A 24,504-nucleotide genomic window follows, 5' to 3' on the forward strand; every position below is an offset into this window, starting at 1 on the left:
TGTACAGTTTAAATTTACAAGTTTTTGAGAAAGAATGATTCAGACAATAATTAACTAAAAGAGTGACATAAAAATAATGATGAAGGTCAGCTCAACTATATTAAATAAGGTAAATTATACAATAAAAAAGCAAAAAGAAAAAAAATACAAGAGCTAATTGCACTTAATATTCTATAGTTTGGAAAAAGTTATACTTTCGATCCCCATCTTTAAAATTTAAAATTTCAATTTATCTCATTTTGATCCAATTGGATTTTTGCCAAGTCGGTTAACAATTCGAGAGTATTAAAAAGCAAGTTTTTTTTAAAATAGAATAAAATTGCAACAAATTAAAATTAAAAAATCTAAATTGTAACAAATTATATTTTAATATTGCTTAAATATGACAACAAATTAAACACAATTAGCCAAAATATTCAATTTGACTACGGATGATAATTTACCCTGATCTGTTATGTGCTAACGGTGCCCCATCCCTAATGGGGCGAGAATTCTCCGGTTAATCATGATGGCGGGATAGGGACGGGGCAAATTTTACTGCCTCCGGTCGAGATTGGGGTGGGAAATATAGTCCTGCCCCATTTACATATAAAAAGATAAATAATAATAATAATAATAATAATATTCTTTGTTATATATATTATTTGATTTAAAAAAATACAACAAAAATTAACTAAGTTTTAAAATTTTAATTAAATTTTAAAAAATAATTAAATGGAAAAATAGGATAGGGATAAGGATCCCTTCCCCCATACGAGGAATCCTTGTCCTGTCCCAACTTCCTAGTATATGAGAAATGGGGGAGAAATGTATGGGAAATCCCCACAGGGTGGAAAACAAGGAAGGCTGGTTCCACCTGGACTAGCCCATTGTCGTCCCTTAATTTGATCAAAATGCAATAATTTGAAATACAAAGGATGAAATTAAAATGTTCAAAATTAAAAGATCGGACGTGCAACTTCCCCAACTAGAAGGTATTAAAATGTATTTAATATATTGCACAAATTGCTCCTCCGCTTTCAAGGTTTTTCATATATGCAATTTTTAATTTTTTTTTTTAATTTTCCATATTCTTGATCTGAGAGTTTCAACCTTATTTTGTATACTCTTTTTTCTTTAGTTACATTTTGAAATATGGTGGTGAACATGTTTTTTTTTTTTTTTTTATTTGACATCAATGTAAAATATGAAAATTTAAAAATAATATTTCTATCCTTTTAAAATTTATTTTATAAGTAAATTTATTTTTCATAAAATTAAAATACCAACTTATGGCCAACTTTTTTTTTAATTTGTTTATTTTTGTATATGTTAATTAAGTTTGATAAAGAGAAATGGAGTATATGGAAGGAAAATAAAATTACAAAAGAAGTTTGTGCAATTTCTAAAAGGCAAAGGATGTTTATGAAAAAAACTTGCACTAAAAGGGGAGTTTGTGTGATTTACACTATTAAAGGGATTACACTTTGCTTTTTCTACCTTCAGATTCAAATAATTACAAGACTAGCTGGCTGGAATCTAATAGTAATAACATTATTATTATTATTATTATTTAGTAATAACATTAATTGATCCCTACATAAATTCAAATTGAATTGATTTGGACTGGATGAATATCTTCCAACTTTCCAAATTAATTTGACAAGATTAGAAGCTTTTTATGTATAAATTAATAAATTGATATATATTATAGTTAATGTTATGTTTTACGACCCTCCCATTATTAATTAAAAGGTACACTACCATTTAATTCTTATTACTCTTTTTATTTCAAAATTCTAAAAAAGTATATATCTAACTTTGCCACTTTGATGTTCCGACATTTAATGATAATATATACAAAACAATCTCATATCTGCATCTGGTTCTAATTCATTATTAAGCTTTTCTAAATTTGAATTATGACACCAACTCTGTAACAACAATATTAATTAATAGGGCCACTGTACCACCAATTGATAATCTCACCCTCCACCCATCAGCCTATATAAAACAGTATAATAAATACCACTAGCATTAATTTTCAAATTTCTTTTTCTAAATCAACAATTAATGAGTCTACCAAATAAAAGTGACCTACTTTTAGGAAAAATACAGATTACGATATTGATGAGTATTTTTCTTTCCAAGGTTTTAGAAAAATAATTAAGCCTACATCAATCACAAACAAGGCTTTAAAAGTCTCAAATCTACCAATACAGGGCATAATTAATTAGAAGTTTTTCTTTAATGAAAACATTAATTGGTCTCCATCATGATCATTAAGAATTGTTCAACTAAATAAACCTGTAAACATTTATGAGACGCGTGGAATTTATGATCCAAAAAAGCCACAATTAATGCAAAGAAGTTGAAAGGTCCAAAGCAAAGTTAAATTGGCAATAAATGTAAGACCCAGAGGGTCCAGAAACTGTGTGGTCATGAGTTAGGCTTTGGGGATATATATATATATATATATATATATACACACAAGTAATTGAAAGAGAAGGCATAAATATATGTGTGTGTACATGTGGGTGAGAGTGAAAGGTAAAGTCAAAGGTTTTGGATGTTAGCCGCCAGAGAGTACTCGTGTGCTACCTTACAAAGTACAAAAATTATTTTGTTTTGCTTCTCAAGCATGTGTCCACCTATATGTATTTGTATTTTTCCCTATTAATTGCTCAATTATTTTGTTTGTTGAATGGGATTTTTTAATAAAAAATATCATAACATTTTTTCATCAATTCAAATAAATCTAATGTAAATAATAAATATGCAAAGTTTTTAGTGTTTACAAATTTATACGGTATATAAACTGAATTGCAAATCTGATTGAATTCAGCTTAGAGTTGAATGTCAAAGGTCATTGCTAGCGCATAGATTTGATAGGAATGACCTATAGATACATATAGATAAACCTGTTTCCTAACGGGTTAAATTTAAATTTTTTGAATCCTTTTGGTAATTTAACAAATCTTACACATATAGGTTTAAATTAAATATGTTCAAATTACATTACTATCTAATTTAAAAATTTAACATTTGTAAAAACTAAAATGATATACAGATGAAAGAAAATAATATACGCACGAACACGGACATAAACTCACTTTCAAACAAATTAAATTTTTGGAAAAAGTCATAATTTAATAATGACAATATTAAAGCTTGAAGGACAAATTCATCAGTACGTCTCTCAGCAGTTACTTGGCCTGTGAAACTTTCTACTCCTTTCGAGGGTTAATTTTTGTGACTGTCCCTGTCTCAAATCAATGCAACATTTTCTATGCTTCTTTTTTTATTTATTTATTTATTTTATTTACTTTTTCTTCCTGCCCATAGATATCATACTTTTCATATAATTTTAAACTGGAACTTCATAATAACTAGTTAGCCACTTTTCTTGGGGACCAACTCAATATCTATTTTGTTCCTTTGCTATCAATAATAATCGTTGCAGGATTAATTCAGTGCACAGCTCCATGAACCATTACTAATTATATATATGTATATATATATATATATATATATACCAAAGAGTAAAAACAATATTCTTTTGTATGATGAAATAGTATTTATGAGAGTAAAACTTCGAATCAAAAGTTAAAAACAATGAAACATAATATAAAAACACTCTACGCAACAAATTGAGTATAAAATGTGAAAGAAAAAAAAAATTTAAGAATTACGTGGATAAAAGAATTACTTGCAATCAATGAGAGCTTTCCTAGTAATCAATGAAAGTTGGACCAAACAGTTGTTTGGATAATAACTAATATCTAATTCTCTGGATGTACATGCATATAAATATAATATATGTATATTTTTTTATTTTATATGTCTCATGAATGCATATTCGTGATGTTGCCAACACGACACCGACGATAAAATTTGTGAGGCACCACAACAATCATTATGGATCCCAACAGGATATCATAGACGTACATATATATGTGTGTGTATATATATATATATATATATGCGTGTGTTCTCCAAATTTTTCTGGTGAAATAATTAAAACCTATGATCTAGACGTGACCTAATTTATAAGCAGATTATTCTTGAAAATATATATTCTTTTTCATTTAGAAATGCATGTTCATCCAATGCCTTAGCGATGATAGACTTTAAAAAGTCGTGTTAGAAGCCGTTTTTGGAAGCTTGGTCACCAACTAACTGTTCCTTTCATTTATTAGATCATTAGCTAGCTAGCTTTATCTCAAACAACTTCTAGAATTTCATGACCAATTTTAATTGACAGGAAAAAGAAAAAATCTAGCTGGCTAGCTTTTTGATCATGATTCATGACAAATTACTAAAAGGTCACATTTTAAAAAGTATGATATTATTTTCATACATTAATTTAGACGATAAGTCTAATGGTGTGAGAGCAAATAAAAGCAATATTCCTCTTTTTTTTTTTTTTTTTTGGTGAGAGAACAATATTACTCTTGAATGTCGAAAAGGGTTGAAAGATTTAACCTTAATTGTACTTTGATAATCTTGATTTGTAAGGTTTGTGATTTAGACTTTTAATTTTTAAAAGAAACATTTTAGACACTTAATTTTTAAACTTGTTACATATTGGTGCAATTTTTGATTTTGACAAAATAACTTGATAACTATTTTGTCAAGAAATTTGCAGTAGAGTTTATGAGAAAATAGATTAAGGTATTGATCATTAAGAAAAAAGCCAAATTATTGCAAATTTATTTGGTCAAAATTGAGAATTAGACCGTTTTAAATAAATTTAAAAATTAATGACCTAAATGATTATTTTCAAAATTAAGGATCTAAATTGTAAAACAAGTTAAAGATATTAAAAATCCTATTAAGTATTAATCCAAAGATTTTAAGCCAATTTTTAGTGAATCACAGATCTTTATCAGTCTTATGTGTTTGTGAGGATTCTTTGCCTATGCAATGCGAAAATGAAATTAAAGGTAATTTCTAGTTGCTTTTATTAAGCATAATTTTTTCGGACAAAAGGGTAGTTGGCGATGAAATATCAAAAAATGGCCTGCAGGGTAGTAAGTGAGAAACTCATTTATTGGTTAATTGATAACTATAAGACTCCTTTTGATGAATTAGGGATGAGAAATTTCATCACTTGGCCTCGAAACTAAGACCAGGGAGATATTACAAACAATCATTGCCAACAGGAATAGCGTAAAAATTTGTTAACTTTGTGAATCATTATCCTCAACACATTATTAATCTTCTAAAGTTGTCTATCCCCTTTTGGCTTTTTTTTTTTAAATAATAAATAAATAAAATTGAGTTTCACTTTGAAGGTATATAGATCAGGTTTGCCAAAATAAAGAAAAACAGAAAAGAAAAAAATAGTTTAATAAAAGCTTACACTAAAATGAAAATCGAAGTTATTCTTTTTTTCTTTTTTTTAATTTCTAATTTTTTTTTGCTGTACTGAACTCCATGATCAGAGTCATGAATCTTTTCCTTTGCACTGATATGATGGTACAATATTGAACATAACCCACAACCTTACTTTGGAAAAAAAAAAAAAAAAGTTAAAGTTCTTTTAAATGTTAATGCTCACCCACCTGCAACTTTTCTAACTATGTTGCAGAAAAGAAACTGTAACTCCTGCTACAAACTTTCAACATTATACCCAACTTAAAGTGAAGAACTTCTTCAAGCATGTCAAGGACACCATTACTAATTTTGGAAACCACCAATTTATTTATTTAGACTTGTATTTATGCATTTTTATTGCATTACTTTTAAATTCCAAAATGTTTCTACTTTTCTTATAATAAAGAAATTAAAATATTGGTGGATTTGATATGTACTCAAATTTTGTTGAGCCTTATAAATATTCTGAAAAGTACTTGTTCTCTTACACTTTCGTGGAAATCATCTATATGATGTGAATGCTTTTACTGCATGATATGAATTATGACCATTAGTACAAAAAATAAAAATAAAAAGACAGAAGAAAAATAAATTATTCTGTACCTAACAGACATTAAATGGAAATACAAATTCATTCATTAAGTGGTATTTTACATTGCCTACCTAACCTCCAAGCAAAATCAATGTCGATCTCTCCACATATTCACTTTCAATGAGTAGTTTATAAATTTTGCAGGTAGCCTTTGGAAAGATGGGCCATATATCAATATCTAGTACCTTTTCAAAAATTATTAAAAAAAAAAAACGAAAAAAATAGAAAAAAGGAAAAGATAGAACTTACATTAGACTTTGAGTTGTTGTCAACAATCTGAAACTTTAAAAAAAATTCCAATTCACTTGGTGGAAATTGACATTAGAATGATGAAAATAATGATATTTTATGAATTATATATTCTTTATATCCTCCTTTTTTCTCATAGTCAAAATCTTTAAACTTTATGCCTCAGTTAGCCTTGTGGGGTTTCAAAGATATTAATTTTATTAAAAAGAAAAATACAAAAATTCAGGATCCATAAAAAAAAAAAAAGGAAAAAAAGAAAAGAAAACAGAGCGTATTATATGTTTCATTCTCATTCCCACGGCTAATGTTAGACTGAAACAAAACATTGAAAAAGCAATTGTGGGGAGGCAATTTTGAATGCTTGTGGGTTTGGTCAACATCAAAAATTTATGTGATTGGTTCAACTAAAACAAAACTCTCACATTAAATGAGACACTTGGAATTTATGATGCCAAACTACATGAATCACACCATGGGGATGAGAGTTTTTGAAAGGTCTAAAAAAAACCAGCAATAAATGATATAAATGGGGACCATTTAATAAGTTTTCCTCTAAAATAGCCCTCATGTATTTCATGCTATGTTTTTTGCAATTTTTTTGTTAGGATGAGCACGTGTTTATGAATATCTGGCGTGTTTTGTGGGAGAAAATAGAAAGAGGCAAGTGTCTTAATTTTCTTTTTCCAGGTGAGATTAAAAATTTGCAATTAGATTTTTTGCCCACCACCACAAAACTAGCAAATAGTGATTTTGCACCGAACTATTCCAGTAGAAATAAAATATTTGAATTGATAAATTGGAAAATAAAAATAATAATAATCTAATAATTTTTTATTTTTTTTAATTTTTTTTTTTTGCTTGGAATAATTTTTTAAGTTTTAAGTTTTAACTTTTCCTATCCTTTTATTTTTGGTTTTTTTAATTAATTTTTAATAATTTAAATTATTTTACAATGAGACATTTTTCAATTGGGCCCAAGATTAAACTTAACGAAGCCCAAAAAGCCTTGACCCAGTCCAATCTGGTTTAAAATCAACTTTGGGTCTGTTTATTATAGTCCAAACACGAATTTCATCCCCCCCCCCCCCCCCCCAAAAAAAAAAAAAAAAAGAGAGAGAATGTAGGGTTTGAGGTTGGTTTTCAATCTTCGGCAAACACAGCAGAAGAAGAGTTTCTGTTGGAGCTTCAAAATCAGAGTCACCGAAAAAGCACTTTCAGAGATTCTTGAAGAAGACGTTGTTGTTTCATTTTTCGAAGGCTTTGAGCTTGAAGTTTCGGAAGTGGTTATCGTCGAAAAGGTGTGCGAACACACAGTTATGATTGATTATCGTTTCAACCATAAAGAGGAAGTGAAAGAAAAAAAAAAAAATTATTATTATTATTTTTTTGGTCTCGAACTTCAATTTTTTCAATCCAGAGCTTAAGTCTCACCGAAAATAATGAGTTTTGATTGGATTCAGAACTTAAATTTCTGTTGTAATATTGATTATTAGTCTTATAATGCTGTCTTTTTTCTCTCTCTCTTTTTTTTTTTTTTTCTTTTTTTGGGTGCGATATTGGATTTCTTATTCGCCATTGTAGGTTTGAAGGTTTTGATTTTCACTACATTTTCCAATCCTTTCTTTTTTGAGTGTGTTTGAGTTATTTTCAGCATTTTTCAACGGAATGGTGAAGAAGCAGAAGCAGAAGATAATTCTGCCGCCCGACCTCCCTCCGGATATAAATGAGGACGAAATCGAGGTTTCTGACGAGGACTTGCAGTTTGTCAATGAGAATCGAGAATATGCTGGCTTTGTCTCTCGCTTGGATACTAAATCCATCACAAAGTACGTCTTTTGAAATCTTATTTTTGAATTAGAATTAGTGTATCATATATATGTATATATATGTGTGTGTGTGTGTGTGCATTTGCTTTGGTATGAAGATTATATGCTGAAATTTGGAATTTTTATTTGAAATTTTGAAGTTTTAAGCATAATGGCTAGAACACAACTTTGTATTTCATAGTATGTATGTTTTGTAGTTGTAAAGGAGACAAATTTTTCTGTGTCTTTAATAAGTGGTACTCTTTTATTTATTTATTTATTTTCTGTTGGCATTTAAAGGCATGTTACTCGCGTTGCTGATGTGAAAGAAGATGCTTTAGAAGCTTTGTATGAGAAGCGCTTGAAGAAGAAATTATTGCAGAGAGAACAGGAGGAGGATAGCAAACTTCAAGTTGATCATGTAGAAGCCCTTCCTATCAAAACATTAGATGGACAACTCAAATACCGAACAGGTACCTTACTGCCCATCTCTCCTTTTCAATCTGTCTCTTTTCACTCTTTCTCTCTTGGGGGAGTTGTATATATGTAGTGTTCAATCACCAGACATGCATGATTTATGTTATTATTGTGTTCTACAGTAACAAAGCCATCAACAGCATCGGAAAGTGGTGTTACTGGAGAACGGGAGACTGGTGGCGATGATGAGGATGATACTGCAGGTAAAAGCATTGTTAAGCTGACAAAGGCAGAAAAGAGGGCAAAGCTTAAAAAGAGTAGGAAAGAAGCAAAAAAACAAGGGAAGGAGTTGGATGAGAGTGAAGCCGAACAAACTCCACAAGCAGTAGTGCTGGTATACTGTGATCGAACTTGCGATGTTTATTAATTTATTTTTCTGTTATTCATCTTCGTTGAAACATATAACTTGTCTACCTAGCTTGATTCAATTCGGAATTAAGACCCTGAAATATAAAATTTATCATTCAAAAGCAAGAGAAGAAAGGTTAAGAATATGGCAAAGTTAAACATTTGCCTAGGCTGGAGTGGTCAACAAATTCTCTTGAAATTTTTACATGTGTCTCATGTAGCTTCTTGCTCTTTGCTAGGCTGAGGTAAAGGAAGATCTAACAGCTGAAGAAGCTTTTGAAAATAAGAAGCGTAAGCTCGCAGAGCTAGGAATTGCACTACTTGCTGACCCAGAGTCAAATATTAAATCTCTGAAGGAGTTTTTACAACTATGTAAAGATAATGATCATGCAATTGTCAAACTTGGACTCCTATCTCTGTTGGCTGTTTTTAAGGATATTATCCCTGGGTATGAATTCTATTGACCTATGGTTTGATGATGCATGTTGCATGGCGTATTCATTATTTTATTTTATTATTATTAATTTTTTTGGTGGTATTCACGTTTAAACTGAACTCTTTTAATGTATGTGACAGCTACCGGATTAGACTTCCTACTGAGAAGGAGCAGGAAATGAAGGTTTCTAAGGATGTTAAAAAGATGCGGTTTTATGAATCAACACTTCTATCTTCATACAAGGTTAGTATTCCTTTTTTTAAATGCCTATTATGTACCAAATGTTCCTTGAATGCTTCATTCTGGTCCATGGTTGAGCAATACAGTGAGGAAGAACATTTAAATTAATTATCTTCTTGTTTACATTCTATGAATGACATAAAATCTTTTTCTCTTTTTGATGCTTGTTTTAAAGGCATACCTGCAGAGGTTGACAGCATTAGAAAAGCAGTTGTCATTTCAACAAGTGGCCATTCGCTGTATCTGTACTTTGCTTGATGCAGTACCCCACTTCAACTTCCGAGAGAGCTTGTTAGGTGTTGTTGTCAGAAATATAGGTTCGCCAGATGATGTCATAAGGTTCTGTTTCATATGGTTTCATTGTTTCTTAAGTTATCAATTCAGACATCTTATTTAAGAATCTTTTTAGAATGGGAATTTAGAAATGTATAAACTATCCAGTTTAAACCATGGTTCAACTTCAAAATGGAGCAATATGCTGAAGGACTAAATATTTTTGTTTCACGTAGTTCACTGTTGCTTACCTAACGGTCATGCTGCAGTATTTTATAGAATGCAGAGTTTCCCAAAATGTTACTTGTTTTGCTGTTTGGTTAACCATGGCATTTTGAGATGCTGAATTTATAAAGTTCAAAATTCGGTTTTAATTGTTAAGGGTTTTGTTTTTGGCTAGTTGTCATGGGTCCTTGAGTGTTTCTCTTTCTGGCCACCCAAAAGATGGCCTTTGTGATGTTTTGATCATAGTGGGCATTGGTGATTGCTGGTAATTGGTCTTGTGTTATAATTTTGAAAAATATGCTTCACTTTTTTCTTATTTAATTGAAATATCTGCTATATAGGAGACTTTGTTGTTCTACTATAAAGTCACTTTTTAAAAATGAGGGAAAACATGGCGGTGAAGCTACTGTGGAGGCTGTTCGATTGATTGCACATTATGTGAAAGATCATAATTGTCAATGGCATCCCGATTCAATTGAGGTATGATATTATTCTAAAGCAGCATCTCCAAATCTCCCAATTGAGTGATAAATGATATATATTTTTAGGATAGGATAGTTATATTTTCTCAATGTATGGCTTTCTTCTATTTATCTGACCATTATGTATTGAATATTATGGCAGGTTTTCTTGTCTTTGTCATTTGATGAAGATATTTCGAGGCCAGAAAAAGCTGATGAGAAGAATAAAGGAAAAAACAAGAAAAATAAGAAAAGAAAGAGTGTTGAGGAGCCAAGTCAGTTGCAAGACAATAGAAGGAAAAGAAGTAAGCAAGAGTTGACGGAAAAGATGAGAGAGGAGGTATAGCATTCACTGGCCTCTTGAATTTGATCGTTTCAAATTTGTTTCATTTATGATAAATGCTTGTGATGCCTTACACAGGTTAATGCGGATTACAAAGCTGTCGCATTTACCCCCAATGTTGCAGAGCAGAGAAGGAAGCAGTCAGAGACACTTTCTGCTGTTTTTGAGACATATTTTCGCATCTTGAAGCATGCATTGCAGTCAATTGCTGCCAGGTTGGCTGCTACCTTGTGCAGAATAATTGTAGTGTTCTGTTTTTGACATATGTAGGCCTTTATGTTCTGTATGGTGCAACTGCAAATCCACAATCTCAAATAAGAAATATCCATTCAATAGATTTAGCGTGCTTTGTGAATACTTTGAGAATGATGTTTGAAGTTGTATATGGATTGAGTTGTGGTCTTTTATTTGATCAATAGAAACAGGTGGGATTATTTGATTGATGGAAGGCCATTTTATCTTTTCCTGATTGGGTACTCTGTTATTATTTTTATAAATTAAATGCAGACTGGGTGCTATTTTATAAATGAAGGTTGTAAAACGCTTCTTGTTTTACATTTGTGCTCAGGCCTGAAGTGGATGCCTCTCTATCTGCTGGTGGATCTGGTTCTCACCCTTTGCTTGCCCCCTGTCTCAAAGGATTAGGAAAATTTTCACATCTAATTGATATAGATTTCATGGGCAACCTTATAGATCATCTGAAGAGGCTTGCTTCTGGTGGCAGTATCTCTGAAAACAATTCTGGAAAGTGTTTGACGTCTTTGACAGTATCTGAGCGCCTTCAGTGTTGCATTGTTGCTTTTAAGGTGATGCGGACCAACCTTGATGCCTTGAATGTTGATTTGCAGCAATTCTTTGTCCAACTTTACAATCTTATCTTAGAGTATAGGCCTGGAAGGTGAGTGCCAAACCTTTCTTTTCCTTCTACTAACTGGGCTCAGTGTGGACCTATAAGCATTTGTGATGTTGGGTATGAGTGAAGATTTTAGTTAAAGTTTGACTTTTATGACAATGTTCAATTTGCTTGTGCTAGTGCCCTCACTAGTAGCGTATATTTCTCTTGAGTTCTGAATTTGCTTTCCTTGTTTCTAGTGATGTGTCATGAAGCAGATGTATCTTAATGATATCTCTTGTTCTTGCTTTTGTGGAGCAGAGATCAGGGTGAAGTGTTAACTGAAGCTCTGAAGGTAATGTTATGTGATGATAGACAACATGACATGCAAAAGGCTGCTGCATTTGTAAAACGTTTAGCCACTTTCTCACTGTGTTTTGGATCTGCAGAGTCGATGGCTGGTAAGTCCTTTTATGCAATTATATTTTGTTATAAATAAACTATGGTTTCCTTATCTTTATTATACTTGGTCTTGGATCATTTTTCAGCCTTGGTCACTTTGAAACACCTTCTTCAGAAAAACATCAAGTGCCGAAATTTGTTGGAAAATGATGCTGGAGGTGGCTCAGTTTCAGGTTCCATTGCGGTAAGCTCTTGCTGAAATTATTCTTCAATACAAGCTGCTTTTTAATTAAAATATGCTCAACTAATTTACTTGTACTGTTTGAACTTTTATTAATAAGTTTTGGTGGGTTAAGGGAAAAGCTATTGGATAATCCAAACAGCTCCAAACTAGTGGAAGGTTTTGCAATGATTCACCTGGTTTACTTTGTTTGCAAAAAGTGGGTGGGTTTTTTGAGGTCAGCACATTGGATTAGAGAATCCGGTCGTGGTGGCCAAAAGTGTCATTTTGCTCATAGGATTCTCTCAATTTGACCTTAATGATGTCTCTTTGATTTGTATTTTGGTCTCTAATATCTGTTATGTCTCTCTGCTAATTTCTTAGATTCATTTTGTCTTTTTCGGGCAAAAATGGTAAATGCCTCATTTTCTCCATTTCTTTTCCACCTCTTCCTGTACCTCCCTTTCCATGTCTCTGGTTTCTAGAAACAGGCCCCTTCATGAACTTGAAGTTTATCTAAGCACCACTTACAGTGTGACTAAATACATCTCAGTCAACAAACATGTGCACGAGGTTAGAGAGTTAAAATACTGATAGGTGCAGTTACCGAAGGCCTTATAGCAGTAATATCAATTTATATTAATAGTGGATTTTTTTGTAGTAGTTGCTATTCTGTGATTATATAATACAAGTTATTTTGGTTCTGTACCTGTTCTGCAATTTCGTTCTATCATCAGTCGAAGCTCTTTACCCAGATAACAATATATAATCTTAACTCTTTTTCTCATTTTTTTTTTCTTCGTTTTTTTGGGTCGAGTAACTCTCTCTCTCATTGATGTACAGAAATATCATCCATATGAGAAAGACTCCAATTTAAGCGGTGCTCTTGCTTCAGTCCTTTGGGAACTGAATCTCCTGTCGAAGCATTACCATCCAGCGATCTCACTTTTGGCTTCAAATATTTCAAGCATGAGCGTTGCTAATAACCAGGTTTATCTCTCTAATATCTCCCCCATACAAGCTTTCACTGATATGTCCCTTGAACGGGAAACATTCGATCCGCCAAGCGGTATCAACAAATCAAATAACAAGAGAAAAAGAGGAATCGGTTCGTCCATATCTGCTAGTGTGGAGACTTCTGGGGAGACAAGTTCAATTGATGAAGATGAGTTGAGAAAGAAACTCTCTGCGCATTTCATGCTTCTTCGTGACATTAAGGAGAACAAGAAGTTGAGGAGTGAGCTAGAACATGTAACTTCATCCCTACAACAACACAAAGAGTACAAGCAGCAAAAGAGAAAAACGACGCAAAGGCCTAAATCCAAGAAAAAGTTAGTCTAAGATGATGCTTTTGGCCTTCGGCAAATTTTGACAAAAATGAGTAAAATAATATGGTTTTGAACAGTATTATATTTCGTTGTTTACATTACCGTATTTAATGCAGAGAATTACCTGTGGTTTTGTTTAATCTCAGTCAATATTAGTAATCATAAAGTTACAAAAAGTGATCGTAAATTATTTCCTAACACTCCTGCATATAATCGAACCAAAGGCTCTATGAATCCAAAACATTCTAAGATAGTAAAATAAATCTTACAATTTTCCTGTAAAAAGATAAAAGTATAACTAGTTAAAAAAGTAAAAAACTAGCGAGTAATTATGGGATTTATAAGTACAATATCTGTTTCATGAGAGGAGCAGAGCATAGCCACAGATATAATGAGTGATGCTGATTAATCTTCAGTCATGCCAATTCTTGGGTCTATATGCTAAGCAGAATCCACGTGGCAAAATATCAGTGATCTCTTATCCAATATCTCTAAGAGTGGTCTCCATGCCCAAAAACTATAACAGACTAAAAGCAAAAGCTCCTCCATGTTTGGCTTTGCAAACCAATTTAGATTCCTACCAAAATGGAGGCTGGTCTTGCATGTTATGCCCACGGAGGTTTTCTTCCTAATATTTCATCTCAGCATTCAGCCTCTCTAGTACTGTCTTCTCCATCCATCTCTCCATCTTTCAACTCAAAGGTACTAACTTTTTACTGCAACCTGACATAGATAACCATATATTAAATATGCATATACATGTACGAAGAGATCATCTGTTGGATACTTAACGTCTGATTACATATAATTCGTGAATTATATTACCATCCTCGCCATATATTTTGGATGATTAAGTGTATGTAATGTTACAACCTAACATAGATCACCATATATTAAACATGCATATACATTTATACATAAAATTGTTAGGCATCTAACATATAATTACATATGATTTATGAATTATATTTACCGAAGTTACATGCTAGACTGGGCTCCGTACATTATATATGATTATATGTATGTATGTCAGAGAGAGAGTAGAGCTGTGACGTTGATGCATTGAAGAATGAAGTAATAATATTGATAAATTAATGATTAATGCATGCATGACAGGTTCTGAAACCAAGCTCGCTATTTGGCGAATCCTTACGTACGGTGCCAAAATCATCAATAAAGGTTTTAAGAACAAAGAGTTCTCTGTTACCCAGATGTGAGATTGGAGATAGTTTGGTAAGATCATAAGATTATTCATAGAAAACTATATTGTTATTTCATAAAACCAATTTTTGTAAGAGCTTAAACACCTCTTTTTAGGTGTTCAATATGTATATGGCAAAATTTGTCTGTAGTGGGCGAGTTTGGATAAGTTAAAAGGTGAAAACGAATTAATTGGATGTGTGAAATTTTTGTAGGAAGAATTCCTAACGAAATCAATCCCTGATAGAGGACTGATTGCATTGTTGCTCTCCATGGGAGAAGCATTAAGGACCATTTCCTTCAAAGTAAAGACAGCTTCATGTGGTGGAACGGCTTGTGTGAATTCCTTTGGAGACGAGCAGCTTGCTGTGGATATGCTTGCCGATAAGCTTCTTTTTGAGGTTAGACTAATTAACCTCCTTAACCAAATTATAATTATATAGAAACACTGTTTTCCTAGTTTCAATTTAAGGTATTAATACTGAACTTCAGATGCAGAAAGTGTCCAAGTTTCAATTTCAACTACTAAGTACTAAGCAGCAACTTTTTTCAGCGAAAAATCCCACCATGAACAAGTCTCGTGGTGTTTAGTGTGGACATGGGCTTTCTTGAATTTAGTAAAAATAGTAGAATTGGACCCAAAATTGATTCTTGATTCGTAATCTTAATTTGGGTTTCCATTTCAATTTGTAGGCATTAACTTACTCACACTTCTGCAAGTATGCTTGTTCTGAAGAAGTTCCTGAGCTCCAAGACATGGGAGGCCCAGTTCAAGGTCAGCAAGTCCAATATGAGAAAAGTTTATTCAACTTCTGTCAATGCAAATATCTAATAAACCCATGATTGAAATGGTTAACTTATGAGGAAGTTAACAATTTACAACTTGATCATGATCACAGGTGGATTCAGTGTGGCTTTTGATCCACTTGATGGATCCAGTATTGTGGACACAAATTTCACCGTGGGGACTATTTTTGGGGTGTGGCCTGGAGATAAGCTAACTGGGGTAACAGGAAGAGATCAAGTTGCTGCAGCCATGGGGATTTATGGTCCAAGAACTACTTACGTTCTTGCTCTTAAAGACGTCCCCGGAACCCATGAATTCCTTCTTTTGGATGAAGGTTTTGCTGACAAACTAATTAACAAACACAATCCAATTATAATGTTAATTAAGTTAGAAAAGTTGTATGACTCACTTTCTCATGTTTCATTGATCAGGAAAATGGCAGCATGTTAAGGAAACAACAGAAATTGTTGAAGGAAAGCTTTTCTCTCCTGGAAATCTGAGAGCTACATTTGACAACCCTGAATACAACAAGGTCTCACTGGCTAAATTTCTTTTTTATTTTTTTATTTTTTTCCTTGCTAACTGTTTTTTGGGAAAATTATTATTAACTTCTTCGTTTTTTTTCACTCAATAGCTTATCAACTTTTATGTCAAGGAGAAATACACTTTGAGATACACTGGTGGAATGGTTCCGGATGTTAACCAGGTTTTTCACTCTGCTTCACTTTACAAATCCTGTTTTTGCCATGTTCTAAATTATAATATGAAATTCTAGAAAAGCTAAAGCAATTCTCGCTTCCATTGGCCGCAATGGTGATACGAAAATGTACAACAAAACATTCTGAAATGCTCCTATTTCTTATGCAGATTATTGTAAAAGAGAAGGGTATTTTCACAAATGTGACATCCCCAACTTCCAAGGCCAAGCTAAGACTGCTGTTTGAAGTAGCCCCTCTGGGTTTCTTGATTGAAAAAGCTGGAGGTTATAGCAGTGATGGCACTCAATCAGTGCTAGACAAAGTGATAAAAAATCTTGATGACAGAACCCAAGTTGCTTATGGATCCAAAAATGAGATTATCCGGTTTGAAGAAACTCTATATGGATCCTCCAGGCTCAAGGAGGCAGTTCCTGTTGCTGCTTAGATTATTTTCTACTTCCCAGTTCCTACAATTTTTCCCCTTTTTTCCTTAATTTGCAAGAAAACATTTTAAAATATCCTAATATTGAAGTTTGTATCATATATAGTGCATGAAATGAAGTTAAATGAAGACTTAGAAACACAAGGTTGAAGATTTTCATGTTAAGACGTTTTAAAAAACAAAAAAAGTCAAGCCAAAAGTCATAATTGTAATTATCCTAGAGGTGCTCTTTTGAAGTAGAATCATATTTGATCTTATAAGCAGAGTCAAAAACTGGGAACAACTTGTTCCAAACTTCTAACTTTTAGCTATTAAGATCATGTCCTGTTTGATCTGTTTCCAAGCTCAAAACCTCAAGCTATTGAGTTAATTTGAAAACCCACTTTTCAGTTTTTAACTCTTCTATTTAGGATTAGCACCCCTGTTACAATGTGTATATATATATATGGCTAAAATGTGCATTATTACAAAGTATATTCCTCTGCTTTGTAAAGTACCTTTAAGTACGTAATTTTTTTCTTTTCTGGGTTATGGAAGATCTGCAAAATAAAGAAATGCCAACATTAATTAAATTCAAATTCAACATACTAAGATATATGTTTATATGAATGTGAGGCATGTGAGTCATATCCAAAGCCTCACATGTTCTTCCTAATTTTGCATTATTTTGTGGGAATAGCCTATTCTTGGATACCTTTTGATTATCATGTTCCATTAATGGAGATTCTGAAACAATCCCCAAACAGCAGAAATACCTTGGCTTTTCGAAACCTCATCAAAAAACTAACACATGTGCTTATGATTACAAAACTTCATATACCAAACATGATCTGGAACGTGACTATAACTACTCCAAAAAAGCCGAGCTTTCCATGTGCCATGACTGCACCAAATTAACACATTACCAGTATTATTCATTTTCAATCAACTTCACCACCATGTGTTATAGTCTAATTTTACAATAATATTATGTGTTTTTTTTTTGTTTTTTTTTTTTTTTTTTGACAATTTGAGAGTGGAGATTTTATCACCAACCTTGAATCCAAAACTTGATGGTTATCACTAATGATCATTGCCAATTAGGTTGTTTCAAAACAACATAAAAATGTAGTTTTAAACTTCTTTTTCATGAAATTATTTATTAAAGACCTAACTCCTAATTCCTGGTAATTGTATCATTGACTTGACTTATTCTTCAATGACCATAAAAATAAAAAGTATAAACGATCATATGAGCACGAAGTTTCTAATAATAAATAGTTTTTTTTCTTTTTTAATTAGGAATTTACAATATATTCTGAACTTGAAAAGAGATTAATGTAAAAAAGTCCATTTTACATTAATTTGCAAAAGCAACATTACTATTATATATTATAAAAGCATGAAATAGTATAAATATATACTTGTACGTCTATATTACACATATGACATGCTACAATATTTCCCAAATTATGCTGATCTAATTCACTTCGAACGGATGCACCTTTTTTAGTGGCTTATCTTGTAGCCGCAAAGCAAGTCTTGATTGTATTTGATTCCGTGGTCCATTTTATACCTGATAGACTTGTGATTAGGAAATTTATACAATTAATCCTCAACCATGTATTTATCTTTGCTTAATTATTAATTCTAAGTTTTGTTTTACATTAGAAAGTTGAACTCAAAAGTAATTAGCCCAAAAAAAGTGTGTATTAATCAACAAGATTCCACTTATTAAAAGCAAGCAAAGAGATAAGGCAGATTGAACTTGCTTGTACGTTGTAATTAAACTGTTTTTTCTTTGACCCACCATAACTTGCATTCATTATTTATTTAAAGGTTGAGATCACATGATGCCACTTAATGGAGGAAACAATTTACAATTACAAAATGCTACGGTTTTTTGTGCCGAAAACTTTGTATAATAATGTTAGATATATGTTAATTTTCAGGATATTATAATTTAACGAAACATAACAAAAGAATTTTAATACTGAAAATTTTGAAGGTAATTAAAACTATAACTATGTATACATCATTTGTTATGTCATCATTCATATATATATATATATATACATATATGGAATTAAGTGAACCAATACTAATTTTAGAATTTAGTGATATTGTCATTGTTTGAAAATTTCACCCACCAATGAATATAAAGTGATAGATTTGGAAATCAGAAGGTCATCATTTAGGAGCAAAAGTATATATATTATTCGTTCAACAATATGTGATTGATACATATCTAGATAACTGCTAACTTCCTGACTTTTATATGTCCTCAGAGTGTGATTATAAGTCTATATTTGTATAATATCCTCAGAGTGTGATTATAAGTCTATATTTATAACTATATATAATTATTCCTTCTCTTTCATTCTGTTATGTAATCCCCGTGACTTTTCTATTAGTTTCTCATTTATATAAATTAATATATTAGAGAGAGAGAGAGAGAGAGAGAGAGAGAGAAGAACTGGAACTAATAAAGAAGGTTGGAATTAATGGTAACTAAGTGTAGCTACTTCGACATGTGAACTCTGCAAATAAGCTTGACTCTTGATGCTGAGTAAATACTAATATAAGTGGCCATATGTCACAGGGGATTTATTGTCTCTGTCTCCATGTGTCCAAACATGGGGCTGTTCTGTTCAAAAAAACATAAAAAATAAAAAAAATAATTCTCTTCTTCTATTAATTAATTAATTAATACTCACTCCTTCCCTAATATATAATATTTTTTTAAAATAAAAGAAAACAAAACAAAATTCTAAGAAGCTAGCTGCATTTTTTTTTTAAATAACAAAAATGAAAAGCAAAAATGGGCTGTCCAAGATCTCCTTCATTTTAGAATATTATAAATCCTATGAATGGTTAGGCATGTGATACCACTCATTGTACATTTTCATCTTTTTCTTTATGAATCAAAGTTTTTTAACTATTTGATTTCTCTCCGAAGAGTCTCACTCTCTATCTCAATATATATTATATGTATTTATATATTTTCCTCCTCAAACACAACATTTTATATTTTAAGAATTTTAATGGCTGCAAATGCAATCAATTTTGCAGCTTGTACCATGTGCCTTCTGGCGATATTGAAGGCTATGCATTTTCCTGCTACTGTTCCACCACGCGTCCAATATGTGTACACAGTTGGTTCAACATTATTTTCAATTATAATTATTAACATTTTATTCTTTTATTTTTTCTTATACAAATTACACTGGTATACATATATATATATCTTTTCTTTTGTTCTGTTTAGATCATGATCATGAAGCCCTTTTCAAAAACTGGCACGCGTAATATGTTTTCTGATCCATATAGATGACAATATTCTTTTTGCATTATAATTATAAGCTATCTACACTTCATGACCGACCCACTTCAAGAAAATATTATTGAAGATTTGGACTAGGATCATATAGTTAACAATTGGCAATAAGAATAAATATATACAGCAATAATTGTCCAACAATTCCTATTGGGTAATACGTCCACGTTGATCTTACCGTATATCTGTCTAAAATTAGTATATAACCTATGATCTTGGAAGTTCATATATCTTCTGAACTACTTAGCTAGCAGCCTGTACACAGCTTTTATATTCTCCGACTATATACTATATATATAATGCTGCCACATATATATCCTACTTAATTTTTAATTTCTCTTTCCCGAAAATAAAAAAATAATCTCTCTAAAATATATCAACTTTTTTCGATCGGTGGCTAACCGTGTTCATACTACTCTATACCCATATAAATTTATTTTGGGTAAAAATTAACATCATTAATTAATCGGAAATTATTCTTTGTTCCTTTTGTTTTTGAAAAATGTATATTTTTTTTCCTTTTTAATCCATTTATATTATTATAATGTGGCATTGAAATTATGATTGAACCCTCATTAAGCCAATTAAATAAGAAAGAAATAAAGAAAATTATAATTAAAGAAATTAAAGTATTTTCTTGTTGATCTATATATATATATATATATTATATATAATTGAATTAGTTAATACGTTACGATCATATCAACTGACGTTCGAAGAGCATAAAATTAAAAGATTCTTCAACCTAATTCAAATATGACAACCTTGGAAGTTTCCTATCTGATAAGAGATTTATTAAGAGAGCAGGTAAGTTGAATATTCCAATTATTTAAAATAAATAAATAAATAAAAACATACTTGATCAAACAATCTGTCCACTTCCTTTTCCGTATCAAACTTTCTGTTTTTTTCCACATTCAATTAGTTGTCTACATAGCTATATATAGCTAGCCTTTGTAGTAATACGATATTTTTATACAATATATGTATTAATATACACATATGATCAGGTATACGTGCTAATTAAGATTGCATGGAAATGGTACAATTTTCTATGTACAGATTAGATCCAATGTATGTAATATATATAGGGGGGGAAAAACATTTATATATAAATATATTACAAATTAAGTCAATCATTAGCTAGCCAAAGTCAATATTCAAGAACATGATCATCAGAGATTGCTTTACCAGCCAACCAGCAGTCAAGTAAAGTAGTATAAGCGAGAGATTGATCAGTTTTTGGTCATACATTTCGGCCACAATTTTCAACTAATGCACTAAATCGTCGTTTTCCAAAGCTATCAAATTGCATTAATAAAAACAAAAAAACAAAAAAAAAAAAAAAAAGAGAGAGAAAAAAAGCTGATCAACCAAAAGACTCACAAGTCGATATTTTTCTACTTCTCCAGGCGTAAATCCTACGTCCTACTGACATTCCAAAGGACTACTTTCCTCATCTTAAGCTATTCTCCTAGAAATTTTCTTCCAATTTATAATGTACAACATTTCCAATTTATAATGAACAACATTAACTTGATAATATCTAATAATTTAAAATTAAATTAATTAAGGATATGAATTACTCGTGTATTTATCGTGTTATTATATTTTCACATTATAAATTAAAAAGCAGCATCAAAGAGATTGTATATATATATATATATCAATTCTGTTATGATACAAGCAACGACACTGACCAAATTATGATGAGCGTTCCTTATTGTATTATATATAAGCTTGACAATTCATAATTTGATTATATTTAATTCACGGTCAAATTATCATTTTAATTTATAGTTTAAAATTAAATTAATTAAGGATATGATCATTTAGACATTTACCATATTATTATATCTTCACATTATAAATTAAAAAGTTAAAAATTGCATTGAGGAGATTGTATATATATATATATATATCAATATTAATTCTCCTATGATATAAGCAATCACACTGACCAAATTATTATACATTATATATATATATGTTCATGTTCATCTTTGGTGCTCTTATCCTGTGGCCGCAAAGAAAGATTGTAATTTCTGTCTATATTGTTTTTCCAAGGCAAATGTCACGTGTATGTGGGAAAAAAGTGGGACCTTTGTTATAAAACATTATTCAACTTAATTTATACTCCAGTGTAATCAAAATCAAAAATTTCCGTTAATCATACACTAGAACAAATTTGTTTGTTAGCATAAAGAAAGTCATATATACTGATTATGTTCTTCCAAAAAAATTTCTTGTGGGGTCTCTCACCAACATGCAAAACCAAAGAAAAGGACGATTCTCCCACTAGTTATTGTCCATCATTTCTTTATTTACCCTACTCACATGTCACTACATTAACAGTACCCAAATTCCATTTTTCTCTTCTCTTTTTTTCTTTTTCTTTTCCTTTTTTTTTATAAAAAAAGAAAAAAAAAAAAAAGGAAAAAAAAATGGTTTCGGTCGGGTCACAAAAGTAAACGTCAAAGTTCAGGACAATGGGCATGTTTGAATTTTGAGATGGGATTTATAATTATAGAGAATTTTCAATGACTGAATTAGTTGTATATCTATCTCATACATAATTAAATGGTAGCAATTAAAATCAACTAATGTCCATCTATTAATTGTGAGAGTTTTTTCGGTTGAAAGATACTTAATAAGCATTTAATGAAGGACAACAATATTATTTTTTTTGCCCATTGCAATCATTAATTTCCTCTTGGAGCTAAATGCTAATTAATTAGGATAGAAATCAGATTAAAGCAAAGGGTACGTACTCTACTTTGTACCATACCCAGTCGATTTCTATGTCATTTTCATCCACTTGATTTAGTTTTCTATATGTCCGTCCCCTTTTTCTCGTTTACCAATCCATATATTATAAACTTATCCGCTTCTATTCATGTTTAAAAATATATATTTACATATATATAATTAGGCTAACATTAGTTTTTAGTATTATTTTTACTTTATTAGCCTTTAAAATTTAAAAACAAATTATTAATAGCTCATTGTTGATTTTGTGATACATTATGAAAAAGTAAATTTTATAAGAAAACAAATAATTAAAAATAGATTTATTATATTAGCCGGCTGATGATCGGTCAAATTTACTGCATATATATAGCTTTTCATTTCATATCAATTTTTAGAAATTAAAAGAATACTGAATTCCAATTCCAATTGAGGAATAATCAAAAGCAAAACCACTAACCTATGCATCTTTGTCAACTTTCATACGGCCTTCCAAAGCAACTTTTAAAATTCCTTCAGCAAATATGTATATACGTATAAAATATAAATCTACACTTCAACTAATACCACAATAAAGCTCCTGGTTAACTGGTTAAACAGTATAATGAAAGATTTATTTCAAAATTAAGCCTATAAATATATCATATATATGTGCTTGAATATTAGTTAATTATAATAATCCATTAGTTTGCAATTTGCAATGGGTCATGAAACATGTTCATTTTGGCGTCATGATCGTGATGCAAGAAAGTAGTAGTGCTAGCTTAATTAGGATAAAAAGAAAAGAAAAGAAAGGAAAATAAAATAATTAAGTAGAACTGCTTCTGCCACATATATATATATATATATATACACACAGAGAAAAAGTAGACAAATTGTTTATTTTTTTTAAAACGTTTAAAATAATTATATGCTTATTTTAATATTTCAAATCCATTATCAATATCTTTTAATTATAAAAGTAACCTATCAATCGTGATGCAAGAAAGTAGTAGTGCTAGCTTAATTAGGATAAAAAGAAAAGAAAAGAAAGGAAAATAAAATAATTAAGTAGTACTGCTTCTGCCACATATATATATATATATATACACAGAGAAAAAGTAGACAAATTGTTTGTTTTTTTAAAACGTTTAAAATAATTACATGCTTATTTTAATATTTCAAATCCATTATGAATATCTTTTAATTATAAAAGTAACTTATCAATTAAATTAGCAACGTTAAGCGCAGCCAATTTAATTGGGAAAATGGAATAAGCAAAATGCAGACCTATAGCAAACCTAATCCACATTAGGTGGCTAAGCATATTTAACCCCAAATATTATTCAATTTGACATTGCTTTAGGTGGGGAATATCGTACATCCTTGATTTGTGCATGTTTTGCTTAGTCTAATCTAATTGATTAAATTAATAATTACAATCTTCAATTTATATTTTCTTGGTATTGATAGATTGATAAGACAGTTTTTACAATCTTTATTTTATCAATCATTAGTGTTGCCTGATTGACCAACTGCCGGATCATCCGTATGCTAGAATTTTATTTCCCCTTTCATGGTAAGTTATTGTTTGGTTAATTTTTCTTCGATTAATTTGCTTCCGTTTGAACTTTCTGATTTACCAACTTTTTGATTTTTTATTTATTAATATTGAATTCATTTAATTATTTGAGTTACCGTGATTTTGGATTATTCGGACAAAAATTGTAGGCTGGAAAAATGGC

The 24,504-nt window shown here is 30.9% G+C and overlaps 2 protein-coding genes across 2 annotated transcripts; both read left to right on the forward strand.

Moving 5' to 3' along the window:
* Positions 1-7,285: 7,285 nt before the first annotated feature.
* Positions 7,286-13,729, forward strand: LOC107403730 (nucleolar complex-associated protein 3). Its single transcript, XM_016010644.4, has 14 exons — positions 7,286-7,497; positions 7,851-8,025; positions 8,305-8,477; positions 8,604-8,815; positions 9,069-9,277; positions 9,406-9,508; positions 9,681-9,844; positions 10,345-10,483; positions 10,628-10,804; positions 10,886-11,022; positions 11,376-11,705; positions 11,961-12,100; positions 12,188-12,285; positions 13,105-13,729. Exons 2-14 carry the CDS (start codon positions 7,865-7,867, stop codon positions 13,600-13,602), a joined length of 2,541 nt encoding a protein of 846 aa, XP_015866130.3. The 5' UTR covers positions 7,286-7,497; positions 7,851-7,864; the 3' UTR covers positions 13,603-13,729.
* Positions 13,730-14,085: 356 nt separating this feature from the next.
* Positions 14,086-16,931, forward strand: LOC107403731 (sedoheptulose-1,7-bisphosphatase, chloroplastic-like). Its single transcript, XM_048473212.2, has 8 exons — positions 14,086-14,291; positions 14,706-14,822; positions 15,005-15,190; positions 15,483-15,564; positions 15,689-15,910; positions 16,008-16,108; positions 16,211-16,282; positions 16,444-16,931. Exons 1-8 carry the CDS (start codon positions 14,175-14,177, stop codon positions 16,717-16,719), a joined length of 1,173 nt encoding a protein of 390 aa, XP_048329169.2. The 5' UTR covers positions 14,086-14,174; the 3' UTR covers positions 16,720-16,931.
* The last annotated feature ends 7,573 nt before the right edge of the window (positions 16,932-24,504 follow it).

Source organism: Ziziphus jujuba, chromosome 2 (genome assembly GCF_031755915.1).
Source record: "Ziziphus jujuba cultivar Dongzao chromosome 2, ASM3175591v1".
NCBI classification, from domain to species: Eukaryota; Viridiplantae; Streptophyta; class Magnoliopsida; order Rosales; family Rhamnaceae; genus Ziziphus; species Ziziphus jujuba.

Coding starts and splice junctions, on each gene's coding strand:
- LOC107403730 (XM_016010644.4), top strand. CDS start 7,865: ATGGTGAAGAAGCAGAAGCAGAAGATAATTCTGCCGCCCGACCTCCCT. Junction 8,816..9,068: donor CTCCACAAGCAGTAGTGCTG/GTATACTGTGAT, acceptor GCTCTTTGCTAG/GCTGAGGTAAAGGAAGATCT. Junction 11,023..11,375: donor TTGCAGTCAATTGCTGCCAG/GTTGGCTGCTAC, acceptor ATTTGTGCTCAG/GCCTGAAGTGGATGCCTCTC.
- LOC107403731 (XM_048473212.2), top strand. CDS start 14,175: ATGGAGGCTGGTCTTGCATGTTATGCCCACGGAGGTTTTCTTCCTAAT. Junction 15,191..15,482: donor CCGATAAGCTTCTTTTTGAG/GTTAGACTAATT, acceptor TTCAATTTGTAG/GCATTAACTTACTCACACTT. Junction 16,109..16,210: donor ACAACCCTGAATACAACAAG/GTCTCACTGGCT, acceptor TTCACTCAATAG/CTTATCAACTTTTATGTCAA.